Source organism: Solanum lycopersicum, chromosome 4, assembly GCF_036512215.1.
Source record: "Solanum lycopersicum chromosome 4, SLM_r2.1".
Taxonomy (NCBI): Eukaryota; Viridiplantae; Streptophyta; class Magnoliopsida; order Solanales; family Solanaceae; genus Solanum; species Solanum lycopersicum.
This window is the reverse complement of record NC_090803.1, coordinates 63,522,999-63,542,387: the sequence shown is the minus strand read 5'-3', so window position 1 is coordinate 63,542,387 and position 19,389 is coordinate 63,522,999. Positions and strand designations below refer to the sequence as shown.

The following is a 19,389-nucleotide window of genomic DNA, read 5'->3' as shown; positions in this document are numbered from 1 at the left end:
AATATATCTACTTATTTGATTCTATATAAATTTAAATATCTTGTACAGATTTAAAATTGGAGAGAACAAATACCAATTAGATATTAATTATTCTTACGAAAAATGCAAAGTAGTCAAAACTCGATTAGAAGGAAACATGAATATGATGAAGAAAAAAACCTCATCAATTCTCTTGAATTTGATAAATTCACTTGTTTTATATTATGAAATATGTCCCAACAATTCCCTTGATAAAAGCCAATACCCCCTCCATCTAAAATAGGAAAGATCTGGCTTTGATTCGAAGCTTAAAAATGCTTTAACTCTTGTAATCTTAAATTAAAATAATATCAAATATAAAATAATATTTTTTAATTTTATAATTTAAAAATATTACTCAAAACAACAAAAAATAGAAATAATATTTTTCAAACCCTCCATAAAATGATATTAATAAGAAGTTTTTTTTTTATTCTTTTACTATCTATCAAACGATCTCTAAGTTTAAGTGATTATATAGCGTAGAAAATGGTAATAAAAACGTCAAACCGTCCGTAGAAGCGGGTCAATCAGCAATCGAAGTTACGTAATTCAATAAATAAGCGGATTTTTCTTACGGACACCCATTTAATTGGACTCCATTTTTCTCACGTGACCTCATCTTTCATCTCTTCCGTTCTCCGTTTCTCTTCACCGTCTCTCCGGTAAATTTATCGTCTCTTTCTACCTCTGATTTACAGTTATATTATTGATTTGATCTCACCGGAGAAAATTATACACCTCTTATTTTCTGTTAATTTTTCATATATGTTGTTAGATGAGATTTTTTTTCGTTTGAATTTTCAAAAAAAAAATCGTCTCTGGCTATTACTATTGCATAATAAAATGCGATGTTGTTGTGATTATTTGTTTTCTGTTTGCATTTGCGATGTTTGCTAACAACTTTTTTGAGATCGAGTTTTGAGAACTGCTGTATTCTGGTTATCAACTTGAATAAACTCACATTTGTAGTTTATGTAGCTCAATTGCTAAAGCCTAAAATTGTTGTTCTCAGTTTGAATTTTTTTTGTACTTTTTTAATCCCAAAAAGCGGATGAATAGATCAGTATCTAGGAAGTTATAAAAGAAAACAAAAGTCGTATCTCCGGAATGGATTTATCACTTGATTGTTCAAAATAAGTGCGTTTGTTTAATTGAAAATATTGCCTTTTTGCCTTTTCACTGTTTGATAGAAAAGCTGTTCTGGACTTCTGGTTCCAGTTTGACAAGCCTTTGTTATCTATATCTGCACTTTTTGAGATCACACAATTGAGCTTTTTTTTTTTTGGCTTGTAGTGTCATGATGGAAAAGTTCATGCCAATTAAACTTAGGCATAATACATAACCAACTACTTAAACTTATCAGAATATTTCATTTAAACACTCGATCTAAATCATGTTTTAGTTGAACACTTCCAACTCGTTTCAACTAAGACACTTTTAGTTTAAATTTTGATTCTCATTTGTCTAGTAGTTAGTTAAGTTAGCCACATAAATATGTCATTTCCATTAATTATACATATTCCCTTCAATAAGCCGTGAAATTTCAGGCATTTTCTAGATAAAGTTGATGGGTATAATTACATGAGATGACATTTTATATGGTTAACTTAATTATCTCATAGATGGATGAGAACACGCAATAATTTTTTTTCAAAATTTGAATCGGAGGTGTCTAATTGGAACTCCTCCTTTATAAGGAGTTGCGGAGTTCAAATTGGAATTGACTTAGTTCGAGTGTTTAAATGGAGTATCCTGACTAGTTTGGCTGACTACTTCTCTTCTTTCTCATTCGGAAGGCTCAGTCATTTCTTCATTATTATTTCTTGCTTGTAACTTATGTATTAATCCTTAGAATCGGTCCCTTCGTTAATACAGTTTCAGTGGCTTCTGTTGATTCATGAGTATTACATGTTTACCTTGATTTCTCTACGGTTTGAATTGATACCCTGGTCCATGATTACTTCAACTTGCCCCAACTAGTAACTTCTTTGTCTTGTAGAGACTAAATGCAGTTTCGTCATATTCCGTGCAGTGTAAAAGCAACTTATAGGCCTTCAGGTGAGCACAGAAAAAGTCGAATTCGTTGTATTTTGATAAAATACTACTGCTTGCTATTAATTTTGGCCGATGAAACGATCCCATGCAAGAATAGTTGGACACTTCCATTGCCGTAGATAAATGTATTAATGATCTAGAACAAGTCTGTTAATGGCTCATACGCCTTAGCTACTTGAATGAGTAAAAGTACAAAATTGTATCCGCTACTTGCGACATGACCACTATATACTCACACGTTGCAAATGAATTTCATGGCATAAGTTGTTTATGATTGGTTCCAGAAACCAGGCTTGACAATCTGTTCTCCTCATAGAAAACAATTCAAAAAGAAAATCTTCTTTATGTTACTGATGTTTCAAATTGGCAAAATAGTGCAGATAAAATTTTGAGTTGCTATAGCCATTTCTCTTTCGTTTGACTTAGTGGTGGTTGCTATTCAAGTCTCATGTTTAAGATTTGTTAAGTTTGCTTATGGTTCCTTATGATTGTTCTTTTGCTTTGGATTAACAGAACACCGGTTATGCTTTGTTTATGCTTGCTTTCACATTATAACATATATCACACTGATTTCTTGTCATTTTTTGGGGAAATTGTTGATCGTCTCCCTTTGTCTCCTGTTTCTCTGTCTTTTATTTTATACAGACGTTACTTCACAGAGGAATACCACCCCTTTCTGCAATCTTCTTTCGGGATATTAGGTTTTTCATATTTTTTATCTGAAACGTGTAGATGTTGTTCTTTTTGTAGGTTTCTTATCACTCGGTCTTGGTGTGTGCAGGTATGGACGTCTCTGGAGGTCAAAGTGTGTATCCTTTACACCGTTGCAAAACTATACACCTGGTTTGTCACTGGTCTTTCCTGCCTTAGCTAAGTGTGCAAATTTGCTGTAAAAATAGTCACAGAATCATTTTGATTCTTCTGAGTTATGATTTTTGTTTCATAACTTCCTTTCTGATAAGAGTTTTGAACTATATTGACTCTTAACATGTAGGTGAGGCATGCTCAGGGGATTCACAATGTGGAAGGAGAAAAGGACCATAGTGCCTACCTATCTCGACACCTTTTCGATGCACACCTTACTCCTCTTGGCTGGCAGCAGGTGATATGTAGTTAGACATGGCAACCTTTATGTCCAATAGCTAACTGAAGCTGTCTAGTAGTATTTCTCTTTCATGTTAGCTTATGAATCTTTATCTTAGAAGTGTTATTCATATAGAGTCTGACTGCAATTATCTAAATGATTGTCTTCGTGCATAAGGATAATACCAGTCACTTTTAACATTTTTTCTGCCATTATAGAACTTAGATTTTGTGGTTTCGAAAATCTCATTTGGTAATGTTTCAGGTAGACAATCTACGGAAACATGTTCAAACATCAGGAATTTCTAAGAGGGTGGAACTAGTTATAACTTCTCCTCTATTGAGGTACACACTATGTTTTATATCTTGGTATCGATTGTCTGTGACATCTTTGTTTTTCTTCTCATTTATTATGAACGTTTCATCTCCTTTTGTGGAACATGTGCACAATCTTATGCTTTTAGGTGGCTCTGGTGATGGATGTTTAAAGAAGCGCTGAATTTCTTGAATTATCATTCTTTTGTTGATCTTCACGTAATGATATCATATGTCTTGATCTTAGTGAGACCAGAGCTTGGTTGTTTGTCTGTATTAGAGTGGGTTAGAGTCCACATTGGTTGGGTAATAGACCGATGGTCTACTTATATGGACTTGGGCAATACTTCCCTCATGAGCTTGCTTTTGGGGTTGAGTTAGGCCCAAGTGCCATATTTTTACATGGTATTAGAGCCAGGTAGTCAGGTCCATACCCATTTGGGTTCTCAGTCCATAAAGTGAGACCCCCCATATTAGTTGGGGAATGGACTTGTGTTCTACTTATATGAACTTAGGCAGCTCTCCTTTCATGAGCTAATTTTTCGGGTTGAGTTAGGCTCATGTACTGTATCTTAGGCCCACGTACTATATCTTTACGCTGGGAGAAATCCTCCCTTCATGAGCTATAACTTTAATGGATCACATTTCTGGGGAGACGGAGTAGTTGGGGTTTCTCAGTACTGTCAAAGGTAGCAGGTCCTTTTATTTTAAGAGGTCTGCATGTGTGTGATGACTTAGATCATGCTTTCCCTATTTATTCTGAATTTGATAGCTGCAATTATTTATTTTGGAACCTCCAACTTTGGTGGTCTTGCATTGTAGGTGTATGCAAACAGCCGTTGGCGTTTTTGGTGGAGAAGATTCCACAGATGGAACAGATGTTCCTCCACTCATGGTAACAGATGCAGGAGAGAGTAACCATCCAGCAATTTCAAGTTTAAATTGCCCTCCCTTCATTGCAGTGGAGGGTTGTCGTGAACACTTGGTAATGTCATCTTAAAATTACCTAACATAAGAGTATCAATCTTCTTTATCCTTTTCCTGTCTTTATATTTGTTTCCTCTATCTTTTGTTTCATGCAGATGAATGAGTCTAATTATTTCACGAGTGTTTCCTCCTAAAATTTACCTCCGTATATGATTGTTTTCCTTCTCTCATGTTAATTTAAGTTTGTGTATTTCCTCTTTGTCAAGACCTGAATTATTTTTTGGTGCCTAGAAATTGCAAACAGGAGTACCCATTTATTGACAGGAAAAACATACATCCCTTGCTTCTATTTTCTTTCTTTAGCATACCAATTTTTCTTTGGTAGGTAGAGGAGCTTGGGGTGCAGAATGATTTGTTTATGCTGTTCTTTGGTCTTGACAAAAATCTGATATGTCTAGAGACTAGAAATACCAAATTGTTTAGAAAGCATTCTCTCTTAAAAGGCTTCACCAAGAATTGATAAAACTCATGTTTCTGTTGTGCATTCTGTAAACATTTATGCAGTTTTTTTGTAGTGTTGATTCATCTGTAATAATGCACATCAATTACGTGAAATAATTTTAACAACTTGAAGTCTTTGAGCCATTTCTTGGGGTGAGAATCCTCTCTGGCGTCTTGCTAATTGTTACTAAAAACTTGTATTGACTTGGTGCTTCCTTTTCTTTCAAGGGATTAGTCCTTGTAAAGCATCTTGATAAGCTTGGTATCATTGGTTGACATCTTATCTTCTCCTTTTCTTTTGTTTATTTTGATGTTTGCGATCCTTTTCATTTGGTATATACTCGAGAACTTTGTTAGCACGCATAAGTCCCTGATTAAGTTGAACAAGATTGATGAATATTTTGTGTACTCAATAACGATGTTAATAGTCAGATTAATATGCTAATCATATTTCCTCATGTTCAAGCTTACCTCTTAGTTTTGTGATGACTAAGTACAGAAAAGGAACTCCCTGAAGTTTATCCATTAATAATTGATGCGAAATAAGGGAACCCCATTAACCTTTCTTGCATATACATGGATTGACATGGTTATTCTCTTGAGTTACTTTCAACAACTAAGTGGCTTGTTTCTCTTATGTTCCACTTAGTCTTTGACCTCTGTTCCATTTGGGCTGCATTTTAAATAGAATGTTATACTATTAGGTGGAGAAGCCTTTTAAAGGTTTGAAATTTGATTATAAGTGTCATAATTTGTTCGTAAGATGTTAACTAAAGTTTAGAATGATCAAAGTGATTTTCTTACATTAGTTTGAATTGTTGAAGGGGGAAATCTTTTCCATTTAAGGAAGAGGTCAGCTCTTATGGGGATGGACAAAAAAGCTAAGGCTCAGTATTATTGGGACGAAGGGAGGTTATTATAGAAGAACTGTAGAAACTCACTTTTCTATCGTTAATATACAAGAAGTTTATTTGTTTTACATGTTGTGAAATGCAGGGAGTTCACTGGTGTGATAAGAGAAGAAGCATTAGCGAATACAAGCCTCTATTTCCTGCAATTGACTTTTCCTTGGCAAGTACTTTGGTTCTATTAAATTGGAAAATTCTTAGGCTAGCTTAGTTTTTTGGTATGATTTGCCTGCTGCAACATATTTAGAGTTCTCTCATTGAACAAGGTTCACCTTTATTTTCCCAGATTGAATCTGATGATGATGTTCTCTGGGAGCTTGATGTTAGAGAGAAAATTGAAGACGTTGCTTCCAGAGGAATAGAGTTCTTTAAGTGGTAAGTGCTGATGTATCAGAAAATGCAAAATCGATCTTAATGATCTTCAAATGTTTGTGTCCATATTTGAGTTTTATGACAAATCTAAAAGAACAAGAAAATGAATTAAGGGGGTGAGTATGTCCAGTAATTCAACTACCCGTGAGGAGTTTCACTAATGCTGTTTACATTCAGTAACATCATGCCTAGGTCAGTTGGCGTTGAGAGCGTTTTCTGCAACCACTTATTGATGCTGGTCAAGCGTACTTAGAATTTATTGGTTGCTTGCTTCTCTGTTAACTCCTTTGTTTGGATTCTTGATGTCATTTAGTTTGATAGGTGACGAGTTTTTCTTGAATAAAATAACAGTAATTTTCTCTCGAATTAGTCTTTAGGAAAATTGATATACAAGAAGTGTTACTGTTATATTAAGGTTCCTTAAACAGATTCCAGTATCTTGTTTGCCATAATATTATACCCCTAACTAATTTATTGCGATACCTACAGGTTGTGGACACGGAAGGAGAAGGAGATCGCAATTGTTACGCATAGTGGATTATTGACTCATACACTCGCTAAATTTGGTCGTGATTGTCATCCAGATGTGAAGAGTGAGATATCTAAGCGGTAAGTTCTCAACTCGATGGTGAACCAATCTGCTGGAAATTGGTTTGATCACATTCTAACTCCAACTGTTGAATTAACATCAAATAACCCAAATACATGATAGTCGCCTGATGGAACTCTAAACTACTATTCCCTACAGATGACAGATATAGCAAAGTACATATAAGAACTGAACTTGACTTCAGGTTTATCTCTCTGGTCTGCCTTATGCATCCAGATATAAAATTACCATCTTTCTACTAATTGACACCTCTGTCTCGCAAGACATGTAGCACGTCATAGAATGTGGTTGTTAATCAATTTCGTCTTATTGACTATCGCAGTTATCTTTGGGGTTTTTGATTTTCTCTGAAAGAACTCGAGTTTCAACTGGATCAATAGAATAGTGAATAGATGTGTTTATTTCCTCTGGGATTTTGATTTTCCTTATAATAGCTCAAGTTTCAACCGTCATTTCAGCTTTTGATTGGACAGTTAAAATTATGTGTGCAGTTGACCCTCTCCATTTATAGATACAGTACTTCAGCATTTTCCATTACTATACTGAAAGGTAGTGACCACTTTAATCTTTTTTTTGTTCTCATATCATTTGCAGATTTCAGAACTGCGAACTTCGAACCATGGTTCTTGTTGACAGAAGGTTTGTGTCGTCCCTTAAACAATCTATCAAACGAATCTATGACCATATTTTTTTCATCGCTGCTGACTTTGCTACCGTGCAGCATGGTAGGGTCGGATTCTTCAGCAACTAATTATCCAGGAAAAATTCCAAGTGGAGAAGATGCGCCAAGTGACCTTGCATGTACTACTCCAGATGGATTGCCAAACTGATGATATTTCAAGCAGAGGCAATAAAATATGTTGGAGTTTGATTTGCTTTTTACGATTCTTTCAAAGTTAAAAAGTTTTAGATCATCTCATTTGGAGCACTTTGTGGTTGACTCCGAATTTATACAGATTCATGAAGAAAGTATACCGAGGCAAATTTAGTTGTCTGAAGGTACAAGCAACTGCTTCGATGCCTTATCAGTAGTATTTTCCAAATCACATTTCATACACATACAATATAAGTAATGTTTTTTCATGATCAGTTGCTACCGGGGTTCCCGACTTTCAGGTAGTTCTGTTTCCAGTTGCCGTCTGGTGGAGGTTTGTGCTCTCTCCATTGTGATTCATCCAGTACGTTTACTCTTTGCATTTTTAACATTTCTACTATAGTCGTCAGTTCAAACTGCAAGAATGTAACACTATTTCCTTGTATTTTAGTCAACAATGTGAAATTCATCAGTCTTTTCAAAATATTCGTTTAAAGTCTCATTCAACTTTAGACTGCATATACCAGACTAGACTACGTCAAATTAATATTCTCATTCAACTAATTGAAAATATGGGATCAATTTATTATACTCCCTCCGTTTCAAAAAGAATGACCTAATTTGACTTGGAACGGAGTTTAAGAAAGGAAATAAGATCTTGTGGTTCTAAATTAAAGTTATGTTAAATGTATCAAAATGTCCTTTAATTTTGTGGTCTTAAACATGTTGCATGAAAAGTTAAAATTAATGTGTTGCCAAAAAAAGAAAGGATCATTTTTTTTAACGGATTAAAAAAATAATAGAGTCATTCTTTTTTAAACGGAGAGAGTATCTTAAATGAAAGTTAGTAATCTCTTTCTTGAAACCAATACTATCATTGGTACGTTTTGTTTAGATGAGTATTTGTCTAGTTAATAGCTAGCCCACTTGCAAACAAAATAAGTGGCTCTGGATGCACATCTTTTTAGTATTGAAAATTCTAAACATTCGAATTTAATCAACTCCTTTTTTACACAAACAAAAAATGAAAAAAAAAATTAAATTAAATCAATTAGCTAGCTTATTTCATTGCAAGAAATTAGGTTAATGTAGGTCACACGCTCTTAACCATCATCTAGTTTCGGGGCTGGTTGATTCCGAAGGTAATTAATTAATCACCTTTTAATGTCAAATATGATGCATCTTTTAGATATATATTACACGTAAATATAAAAATAAATAGTTCGTGAGACCTTGATTGATGTGGACGCAATTAAGCAAGGTTCAATTTTTAGTTGTGTTAGTTAACCAACTCTTAAAGCATCAGACATATCATAGGTGGTTATAAATCAAATTGACATCCCTTGTGATATTTTTCTAAAATATAATATTATGGTCTGTCTATACACTCATCCTAATTGAAGTGCATTATTTCATCGATCATGTGACGTTGATAAAGACATCATTTTGAGACTAATCAATTCAAATCATCTAACTTGCATAAATAAATTAAATAAAAACAACACAAAGAGTACAGCTACTTTCTTTGTTGAAAAACATTGAATTTTTCAAATAATAATTATTATTGATTGATCATCTGAGAAATCACACTTTCGTATGAACAAAATGAATATTAATTTAAGCAAATTGATAAGAAGCTTGCATCACGATTCCACAAAGTCCTTTCTCTGCATTTTTATGAACCCATTCTTATGACTAGTTCTGGAACTATAAGCACTAATTCATAAAACTCTTTTATTTGGTCATGGAATAGTTTTATGATACAAATAATATTATGGACTACAATAATTGATCATTAGGCTGTCTTGTACGCATTTAGAAAATGAAAAGAAATAAGGAAATTGGCTCACATTAAAAATCAAATTGGATTGATATATAGTCCAAATTAATTCTTGAGAGATTTATCAATATACTCTTAAATATATATATATATCTTATGTGATATAGAATTATAGTCACGTTTAGATAAATATCTTGTAACAAAATAATTTTAAAAGAATATCACGTGTTTCCTGATGAATGAGTCTTTTCCAATTTCAACCTGCTTTAATATTTGAAAATTTGTAGTAAGAAGAAAGAGACGTTCCCACATTTTGTACAATCCTTCAGACAGCGTCAAAAAAGTATCGAAAGATGATAAAAAGGGTTTGTTATCCGTAAATTAGTGACACTAACTTGTAATAAGTTAATCCATTTTAATGATTTTGCTATAATTTCTAACTATGGTAGTAGTGCGTTTCTATCGACTATTTACTTGATTAAGGATATATATATAAAAACATATAATAATATACTCCTTAACCAAAAATATAATAAAATATTAACATAAATCAATTAGTCCTAAACAAAACAAACGTAGAAACACCTTCATAATTAGTCTCACAATTGAAACATTTTGATAAGTCACATTGAGGCCCCACCATGAAAACGAAAAATGCAATAGTGTATCCAATATGGCACCATCATTATCTTCCATTGCCTAATTTTCCAAATTATGCAACTCTAATCGAACTTGCTTATATTCAGTAGCGGAGTCAAAAATTTAATAAAGAACTATTCAGAAATAATAACTTGTTATGTTAAGAGTATTCAAAATATGTTATTTTCATTATTTTGTATATCATTTTACTTATATATATATATGAGATATTTTCTTCCGACGAAGAATATCCAAAATAGACACTCTTACGAATGGGTGACTACACCATTGCTTATATTATCAACTTCAATTTTAAATATATAAATTATTTAATATCAATTAAAAATAATTTTTTTATTTCAATAAAAATAAGATATCATATCTTATTTTTCTCAGACTTACGTACAAAGTAATTGTTATTAATTATTGCAAGGATAAATTATCTTTGTATAAATCTAATCAATAAGAAAATAATAAAATTATATCCAGAGATAAAAAGACAAGTGTCCCTCATATTTGCTGCTGCATCACCATACTTCACACACCCGTTTTGCTCCAATTTGTCTAATTTTAGTTTTCTTTATGACCCTACTAAAATCCACCATAGATTAATTACTATTTATTTCTTTTTAGTTAATTAAAATTTTCGAAAACTCCAAAAAAAAAAAAAATTGTCTTATTAGTAATAGTGTATCTTAGACCAACTTTGAAAAATTAGTAATTTTGGTGATATTTTTCTTTAATGATTCTTAGTGTAGCATAACGGTTATTAAAGTAAATAACTTTGAAAACAAAAGGAATCTAATCTAATAATGCATATATTAGGCTAAAAAGAAATATATTAGGTTAATACCACTCTTTGTATAGATGGAATAATAACAACTCGTGATTGTACTAACAGAAATTCAATTACAAAATATTTTAAAAATCGAGATATCCTCAAGTTAGATCTAATAGTACCATTTCTTTAAAATTTATCATTTTTACTGTTTCGTTTGATTTATCTGAATTTGATTAGATATGAAACTTTAAAAGTGATTTTAAAAAAATAAAATATGTGAAGAGTATATTAAAATATTCCTAATTTTATGATTAAGAAAAAAAACAAATTGAAAATATAAGAAGATTGTGTATAATAATTGGAGACTAAAGGGTTTTGATGATCCTTGCTAACAAAGCAAATGATTATGTAGCTAATCGATTGAATTATTAATGGCATGTTTGGCCAGAAATCTTTTTTTACTTTCCTAAAAAAAAAATTTAGTTTTGCTTTGCGTCAGCTTATCTATTTTTTAAATATTTTTTTTTGAAAGAAGTACAAAATAAATTCCTTAAGGATCAAAAAATATATTCAAATTATTTTATTTAATGAAGTTTTATATTTAAATTATCGAGAATGTGACATGTACATATATATATATAGACTAGACCAAATATTTGTCTACAAAATGCTTCTGAATGTGTTTGTTCATAAAATTTTTTTATATGAAATCTTTGTTTGTTAACATATTCATTTTTTTGGTATAATCAAATTGACTTCTTCAAAATCTTATTTCAAATCGAAAAATCCATGTCATATTATTTAACTGCGTTTGTCCATAAAATCTCCCTCCATTTTGTATAAATTATGAATTTATTTGTTAAATATATTAAATTTTTTAATCATATTTTAATTTAAATTATTTTTAAAAAATTTATAAGTCAGGAGATATCGATAACACGAAATTACAGTTATTTTTTTTTCCAAACAAATACTGATACCACGTGGACCCACCTGAACTCTTCAACTCAGTTAAATAAAATCCAGCCTCTCTTATTTTCTCTGCCCTGTTTTTCTACCTTTAATACTCTGTTTCTTCTACTTCCCATGGCTTCTCTAAATTCTTCAATTTCTTTGTAACACTGCCAATAAAAAACCTCAAATTTTCATACATAATCAATCCATGGAGAATTTTTCGTACTCTTCATACCCAGATTCTGTTAATTCATCCCCACGTTCCCGCGAAATCGACTGCGAAAACGCTTCATGGGATGATCAACCACCTTCTTCAAATTCAAATTACAAAGTGAAATTCATGTGTAGTTATGGCGGAAAAATACTCCCTAGACCCCATGATAATCAGCTAGCTTATGTCTCCGGTGAAACGAAGATTCTTTCTGTTGATCGGAATATAAGATTTTCCAATCTTGTTGCTAAGCTTTCGTCGCTTTCTGATTGTGATGTTTGCTTTAAGTATCAGTTACCTGGTGAAGACCTTGATGCTTTGATTTCAGTAACGAATGATGAAGATTTAGAGCATATGATGCTTGAATATGATCGACTTTATAGGGGTACTGCTAAACCGGCGAGGCTCCGGTTGTTTTTATTCCCGTTGAGTACTCCGGCAACGAGTACTTTTGGTTCCACTGACTCGAAAACTGAGAGTCAGTGGTTTGTTGATGCTTTGAATTCTGTTCAGTTGCAGAATTTGGATGTGAATTCGCCGACGGCTGTTTCGTCGGCACCGGCGCCGGCGAATAATCCTGATTTTCTGTTTGGGTTGGATAAAGGGCAAGTTCAACAACAACAACCTCCACCGGTGAAGGTACAAGACCCAACTCCTTCACCGCCGGTGCCGGAGGTTTTCGTTAAGGAATTTACTGGTTCCGATGCTGGATCGGAAGACCGGCATATCATCGGAGAGAATGTAATCTCGCCGGCGGATTATCAGAGACAGATTCATGAAATGCAGAGGCTGCAGCAGCATATTTCTAATCAAGAACAAGCTATGTACAACAGGAAGATTGAGGAATCGATTCCGAGAGTTTACCCCGGAGAAAACTATCAGCAAAAAGCTCCACCGCCGCAACAGACGGCGGTGCCGGTCACGAATCCGGCTAGTTTCTGGCCGGAACGTCATACGACTACTGGACCATACCCTGCATCAGCAGTGCAAACTGAACAGCCTGTATATATAGTTCAAACACCCGCCGGAGTTTATCAAACTCCGGCGATGCGACCGGTAACTAGCCAAATTGGTGGTCAAGCTTATTACGGCATGCAGCGCATGATGCCGGAGGTTTACCGGGATCAGCCGGTGTATGGCGGAGTTCCTCCACAACCAACAATTCAACAGCCGAAGATGGGAGGAGTTTACACGTCGGAAAATATGGGGATGGTGCGGCCACACGCGCCGCCGGAGCCAACCTATACCCAAGTTGGGTATGACAGTGTAGGGAGACAGGTGTATTATACTGCACCGGCGGGTGTTATGCAACACCAAATGCAGCATCCAGCGGTGGCAGCTGCCGCCGCTGTAGCGGCGGTTGATGGGAGGCAGAGTGGTGGCGCGTTGAATCCAGATGGTAGAATTATTGGCAAACCTTGATGTTTATCCTTAATTTCTTTAATGCTTTTAAGTTTAATTTTTAATTAAGTGGAATTTCTTTAATGTGGTTTTAGAAATGTTTCATGTAATGTTTTCTTTGGATTGGGATATGCAAGTGAAAGATTATTAGAAATTAATGTTTGATCAGACACAAATCTAAACTAAGTTTTAAGAAATTAAACACTTCCTAATGTGACACACAATCTGTGTAAATATTTACGCTAATATTTAATCATAAATTTTACATCAGATGAATTAAATTTTGAAATTTATAATTTTATAGTCAATAGTAAAATAAATATTTTAATACAATTTCTCAATCTTTAAAAATTACAAAATTCAAAAACACAAATTTTAAACTACTAATCGGTATCATGATTAAAGTTAACTTATATGGAAGGAGTAACTTTATTTCTTTAACTAATTCATGATTGAACGCTACGTTCGTTCAATCATGATTTTAAATCAAATTATTAATATTTTCTAATGAATTTTATTCTAAATAAAATATTTACGTTACGCAACATATATTAATTTTGAGGTGACCGAACACTAGTTAGTATTCCTAGAAAAGAAAAAGACCAAACAAGTAAAGCGTAGATATAAAGCACTTCCAATCTTAGTTGATTCTATTAAATTTTTCAAAGAAGCATCAAATATGGAGTATTATATCTCAAAAGCTTTATTATTGAAAAAAGTAATTAATCAATTACTTAGTAAAATATCGTACGTTTTTCTTATTTTTCTTCTTTTCTATACCTAAGGAAATAAATAAAAAGATACTAACAAATAGCTATTCGAGAATGTTATTTTAAAAAAGATAATATGATTGTGAAATTGACTTAAATTTTGAACTAATTTTTGAAATTGAGTAACCATTTTCCAATGTCAAACATCTTGTTTTAGGTGAATTGGCAATTGAACGTGGAAGGAGTTTTGAAGAGCCACTTGTGATTCTAAACAAAAAATAAAAGGACAGCATAATTGATGCCTAATTAAAGAGACAGCTTCATGTTGAAGCAAATAAAAATAGGTACTTCAGTATTAGTTAGCATTGTAGTACTCCATTTGCTAGCTAGGAATAGGAATATGAAAGAAGGCCACTATTGTTGACTAACCAACACCAAAATTCATGATGATACTATCGAAGAATATGACGCAGTGGATGAAGTTATTTTTTTTTTAATCAGAGGTTTTAAGTTTGATTTTTAAATATAAAAAATTATTAACAATGAGTATTTTTTTCCAAATAAAATTTTATACAGTATGAATTTAAAATAGTCGAACTTCAAAATCATTAGAAGAGAATGTTTAGAATAGTCGAGTTTCAAAATAATTATTAGAGAGTGATTTCTTTCGGATGAGGTTTTATATGGTGCGAATTCAGAATAGTCAAACTTCAAAATTATTAATCGAGAGTACTTCCTTTCGGGTGAGGCTATTTACGATGCAAATTTAGAATAGTCGAGCTTCAAAATCATTAGTAGATAGTGTTTCCTTTTAAATGAGGCTCTATATGGTGCGAAAATTCAGAAGAGTCATACTCCAAAATCATTAGTATAGAGTGTTTTCTTTCAAATAAAGCTCTATACGGTGCGAAAATTCAAAATAATCATATTCCAAAATCATTAAGATAGAGTGCTTCCCTTCAAATGAGATCCTATAAATAGTCGTGCTCCAATATAAATATTAGTATCTATACAAAATCAAAAAATAAATAAATCACGATGATATATAGCATCCACCCTTGTTTAATTTGTGCGATTTATCATATATCACTTTCATATGATTGGACTAAAATAACACCATTTTTCTTCGACAAGAGAAAGTATATGATTGAGGTTTACAATAAATATGGCAAATGTAGGATATATTGTGTATATTTTTATTTGTCATGTTATATTTTTTAAAAGGTTTAATTAATTTTTAGAATTAAATTAAATTATATTAATTTGATCTTTTAAATAAAAAATCAAATATTTAAAAATGATATAAAAATTATTACCAATTATAATTTTTTATATATTAATATGATAAAAATATATATTAAAATATTAATTGAAATTTTAACTTTAAAAATAAAAATCAAATAACAGTCGACGGTGATCAAACTTTTTCTCACCTTTGAAAAGTTGACATTCTGTTATTAAAAGTGGAAAAATACATTTTATAAAGGATACCACAAGAAGAATTTGACAATTATTCTACATTGTATAAAGTCAAATCAATAATCCTACTGCTAGGTAGAGTTCACTGATTAAAATAAGGACAACTTTTACTTATAATAAATAAAAAATTTATATTTGTATGCTATAACAAAGTTTGTATAATTGTATTTCATAGCAAATATAGAAATGGTATAATTTGTTATACATATACAGTTGAAGCAAATTGTATAAAACGAAGTATATAAAATAAGAAAAAGAAAGACACTTGGACAGAGAACTGTATAAAAAATGAAGTGTATAAAAACGAATCGTATTATTATAAGTGTATATAACGATTATATACAATTTGAATTGTATAAAATGAGAAACAGAGAAAGACAAAAGAGACTTGACAAGAAATATTTAATTGAATCGAATTGTATAAAACGAGAAAGAGAGAAATTAGATACAATTTGAAAATTGAATAAAACGAGAAAGAGAGAAAGGCAAAAGAAATTGGACAGAGTATTTATTGTATAATTATAAGTATATACAATTTTCTCACGTTTTATATAAACGAAAACACAATTTATACATTTCGCTTCTATTTGTATAAGTGAGAAAGGCGAGGGTGTCAAGCGAAATTTGGGAGAGTGGCGAGCGAGATCTGGAAGAGGGGAGAGAGAGAAACAAAAATATACGTATTTATACAATTTTCTCTACTTTATACAATTAGAAACAATTTTTATACACTTGTGTTTGTATAAAAAGTGAGGAAGCGAGCGAGAAATTGGAGGAGAGTGGCGAGCGAGATATTTTGTAACGACCTGTTTAGTCGTTTTGAGCGGCAGATTTTATTTCTGGAAAAACAGGCTGAGACGACGGAACCCACGACGGACCATCATGAGCACGACGGACCGTCGAGGGGTCTCGTTTCAAAACACTTAGAAATTCTGAAATTGGGTACTGAAAATCGACTCTCTGAACTTCGTAACGGAATGGCAGGACGGACCGTCACGGGCGTGACGGACCGTCACAGACTCTTTGGTGGAAATTGAGTCTCTGAACCTTGAGACGACCTGCAGGACGGACCGTCGCAGGCACGACGGCCCGTCACAGGTTGCGTAATCTCAGTTTGGGTCGGATTTCTGTTAAGTAATTTAAGGGGCGTTTTGGACTATTCCGGCTTTAATTATAAAGTTAGTGGGTTTATGTTAATAAGTCTAATTACTTGGGGGTTAAAAGAGGTAACCTTGAGTAAATTAGCAGGTTATTATTGCCATCTTTTATTCTTAATTATATGCTAATTAGGGTAAAAGAAGGAGGGTTTGAATAAGAAAAAGAAAAGAACAGAAAGAGAGAGAAGGAGAATCGATAGAGAGAGACGAACGAAGAGGAAAAACACAAGGCTTTGGGAAATTCTTGCTTGATCACTAGTCTTCGGTGGAGGTAGGTTATGGTTTCTCTTACGATATTCGTAGTAAACTCTTAATAGCGAATGATATGTATTGATAATATTGTAAACCCTGCTATGTGCTTAATTGTATGCTTGCATGAATGTAATTATATAATTGTGATTATATAAGCATGATGAAGTTATTGAATCCCAAATCTTGAAAAATCCTAATCTCTTTGTTAATGATGAGGCCTTGGTATAAAAGAAGGTGTGATGAACTAAAATAATGAGATTGATGATGCCTTGGTAAGAAAGAAGGCTTGATGAATTGATAGAAGGAGATTAGGGGATCGGGTGCCACGTTCCAGTACCAGGATAGTATATGAGGATCGGAGTGTCATGTTCCGACACCAGGATAGAATATGGATCGGGTGCCACGTTCCGGTACCAGGATAGTATATGAGGATCGGAGTGTCACATTCCGACACCAGGATAGAACATGGATCGGGTGCCACGTTCCGGTACCAGGATAGTATACGAGGATCGGAGTGTCACGTTCCGACACCAGGATAGAATATGGATCGGGTGCCACGTTCCGGTACCAGGATAGTATATGAGGATCGGAGTGTCACGTTCCAACACCAGGATAGTATATGAGGAGCGGAGTGTCACGTACCGACACGAGGGGAATAAAGATAAAGAATCTTGAAAGATGTTAATATGTTCAATCTAATGAACCTAATTCCCAAATGAGTATGATGAGGAGGCGTGAGTCCTCATTGATGAGCTTGGTGTTATGACCAAGGGTTATGGTAATTGTAAATGCTACATGTTGAGTATCATAGTTGATTTTATGATATTACTTGGTATATATTGATTTCTATTTTGAGTTGGCCGATGATATCTACTCAGTACCCGTGTTTTGTACTGACCCCTACTTTTATGTTTCATTCTTGTTTAAATGTGGAGTGCAGCAAACGTGCCGTCATCTTCAACTCAACCGCAACTCTAGCCAGTCTTCATCACTCCGGATATCAGGGTGAGCTAATGCTTCTAGCTTGGACTGGATCTTCCTCTTCATGTCTTGATGCCTTGAATGTTCTGGCATGGACTAGCTTTTATGTATTTTTAGCTTCTTAGAAACTCTTAGATTTAGTAATTTGAAGTAGATGTTCCTGTGATGATGACTTCCAGATTTTGGGAAATAATAGTTATTTAATTGGTTTTTATAAATGAGTTTAAGTCTTCCGCATTACTTTATGTTGATAGTACATTGAAATGTTAAGGTTTAGATTTGGTTGGTTCGCTCACACAGGAGGGTAAGTGTGGGTGCCAGTCGCGGCCCGATTTGGGTCGTGACATATTTGGGAGAGAGACGCCTGACAATTTTCTTCAAACGTTTGCTATGGAGCACAATTAAATCAAACCCTAACTACTCCATTAATTTTAGGTTATTAATTTGCTATTTTATATAATTTTTCCTTAAAATAATAATTTTCACTGAATAATTGTTTGGAGAGATATCTACTCCAATAAGAAAGAAAAAATTTGTTCCGTCCATTTTTACTTGTTCGATTATAATTAATCTATTAATTAACGAACTCTCATAAATAAAGTAATATTTTTAATGAATTTTTATATTATACTAATCAAGTTTTAATATAAATATTAAAAAGAAATAAAATAAAAAAATAACATGTGTCTTTTAAAATACCCCAGCCAAAAGGGTACTCGTTTGTGAATAGATAAAAGATGTCAAACTCTTCTTTCCTTTTCTCACCTAACCGACGCTTCAATTCTTCAATTGCCATCCTACCCCAATCATCGTATATTCGATAAAATTAGTTCATAAAATTATATTTTTATTTCATTTGTTTTAAATTTTTGAAGAGATTTTTGTAAGATTGAATGAGTTAATAATCCATTCAGATACTAATATAATCAACTTTGATTCATTCTAAATTTTATTGAATAAATAATTATTGATCATCAATTCAATTCAATTCAGTAAAGTCTATTTTAATGTGTCTTAATTCAGTTGGATTGTTATAACACTCATGGAAAGCGATAACAAATAATAATGAAATCATTAATATGTTGGCGATGTGAAAACTTGACACGTGTAATATGTCTCTTTCTCTGTCATGATGAAAATGATTTCTCTACCTGATATAATATTAATTTGAATTATCTTTTCTTGCTTCAAAATTTTAAATTGATCTTTTTAGTTTTTTGTTCATCTTTTTTCTTATTAACATAAAGTACAAAAAGTTTATAAGAACTACTGCAAATTGTTATATTTAATTTCCTGACACAAAGAAAAAAAGGAAAATTATATACGGTGGCAAATTAATAAATTAAATTAGTTGTTATAATTACTTTTTTATTTAATTGTATCCTGTAGCAAACTATTTGTCAGTCACCTCTCTCCCTCAAACTCTCGCTCGCCACTC

General features: G+C 32.8%; 2 protein-coding genes across 24 annotated transcripts; both read left to right on the top strand.

Annotated features, from left to right (window-relative positions):
* Window positions 1-465: 465 nt before the first annotated feature.
* On the top strand, window positions 466-8,090 carry LOC101266024 (phosphoglycerate mutase-like protein 1). Of its 22 annotated transcripts, XR_011220907.1 has the most exons (14): window positions 595-683; window positions 2,021-2,079; window positions 2,722-2,777; window positions 2,858-2,919; window positions 3,071-3,178; window positions 3,425-3,504; window positions 4,297-4,459; window positions 5,899-5,973; window positions 6,097-6,185; window positions 6,672-6,791; window positions 7,387-7,431; window positions 7,514-7,639; window positions 7,749-7,791; window positions 7,883-8,090. XR_011220907.1 is itself a non-coding variant. In XM_010321937.4 (12 exons), the coding sequence occupies exons 2-11, from the start codon at window positions 2,028-2,030 to the stop codon at window positions 7,620-7,622; spliced, it is 903 nt and encodes a 300-aa protein (XP_010320239.1). In that variant the 5' UTR covers window positions 544-683; window positions 2,021-2,027; the 3' UTR covers window positions 7,623-7,639; window positions 7,749-7,881. The 22 variants fall into 22 exon arrangements, 7 of the variants coding, with proteins under 7 accessions (XP_010320240.1, XP_010320238.1, XP_010320239.1 ...); XR_011220909.1 differs by lacking the exon at window positions 2,722-2,777 and having other exon boundaries at window positions 522-683; window positions 2,054-2,079; XR_741274.4 differs by lacking the exon at window positions 2,722-2,777 and having other exon boundaries at window positions 544-683; window positions 7,909-8,090.
* On the top strand, window positions 5,453-13,526 carry LOC101265728 (protein PAL OF QUIRKY). 2 transcript variants are annotated; one of them, XM_004237984.5, is made up of 2 exons: window positions 5,453-5,467; window positions 11,834-13,526. In XM_004237984.5, the coding sequence occupies exon 2, from the start codon at window positions 11,969-11,971 to the stop codon at window positions 13,391-13,393; it is 1,425 nt and encodes a 474-aa protein (XP_004238032.1). In that variant the 5' UTR covers window positions 5,453-5,467; window positions 11,834-11,968; the 3' UTR covers window positions 13,394-13,526. The 2 variants fall into 2 exon arrangements, with proteins under 2 accessions (XP_004238032.1, XP_069153475.1); XM_069297374.1 differs by having other exon boundaries at window positions 5,455-5,470; window positions 11,833-13,526.
* The last annotated feature ends 5,863 nt before the right edge of the window (window positions 13,527-19,389 follow it).

Bases quoted from the DNA above. Each gene is read 5' to 3' on its own strand.
- LOC101266024 (XM_010321936.4), top strand. From the start codon at position 2,028: ATGCAGTTTCGTCATATTCCGTGCAGTGTAAAAGCAACTTATAGGCCT. The intron at 2,920-3,070 runs GTTTGTCACTGG...CTTAACATGTAG, and splicing joins GTTGCAAAACTATACACCTG to GTGAGGCATGCTCAGGGGAT. The intron at 6,792-7,386 runs GTAAGTTCTCAA...TATCATTTGCAG, and splicing joins AAGAGTGAGATATCTAAGCG to ATTTCAGAACTGCGAACTTC.
- LOC101265728 (XM_004237984.5), top strand. From the start codon at position 11,969: ATGGAGAATTTTTCGTACTCTTCATACCCAGATTCTGTTAATTCATCC.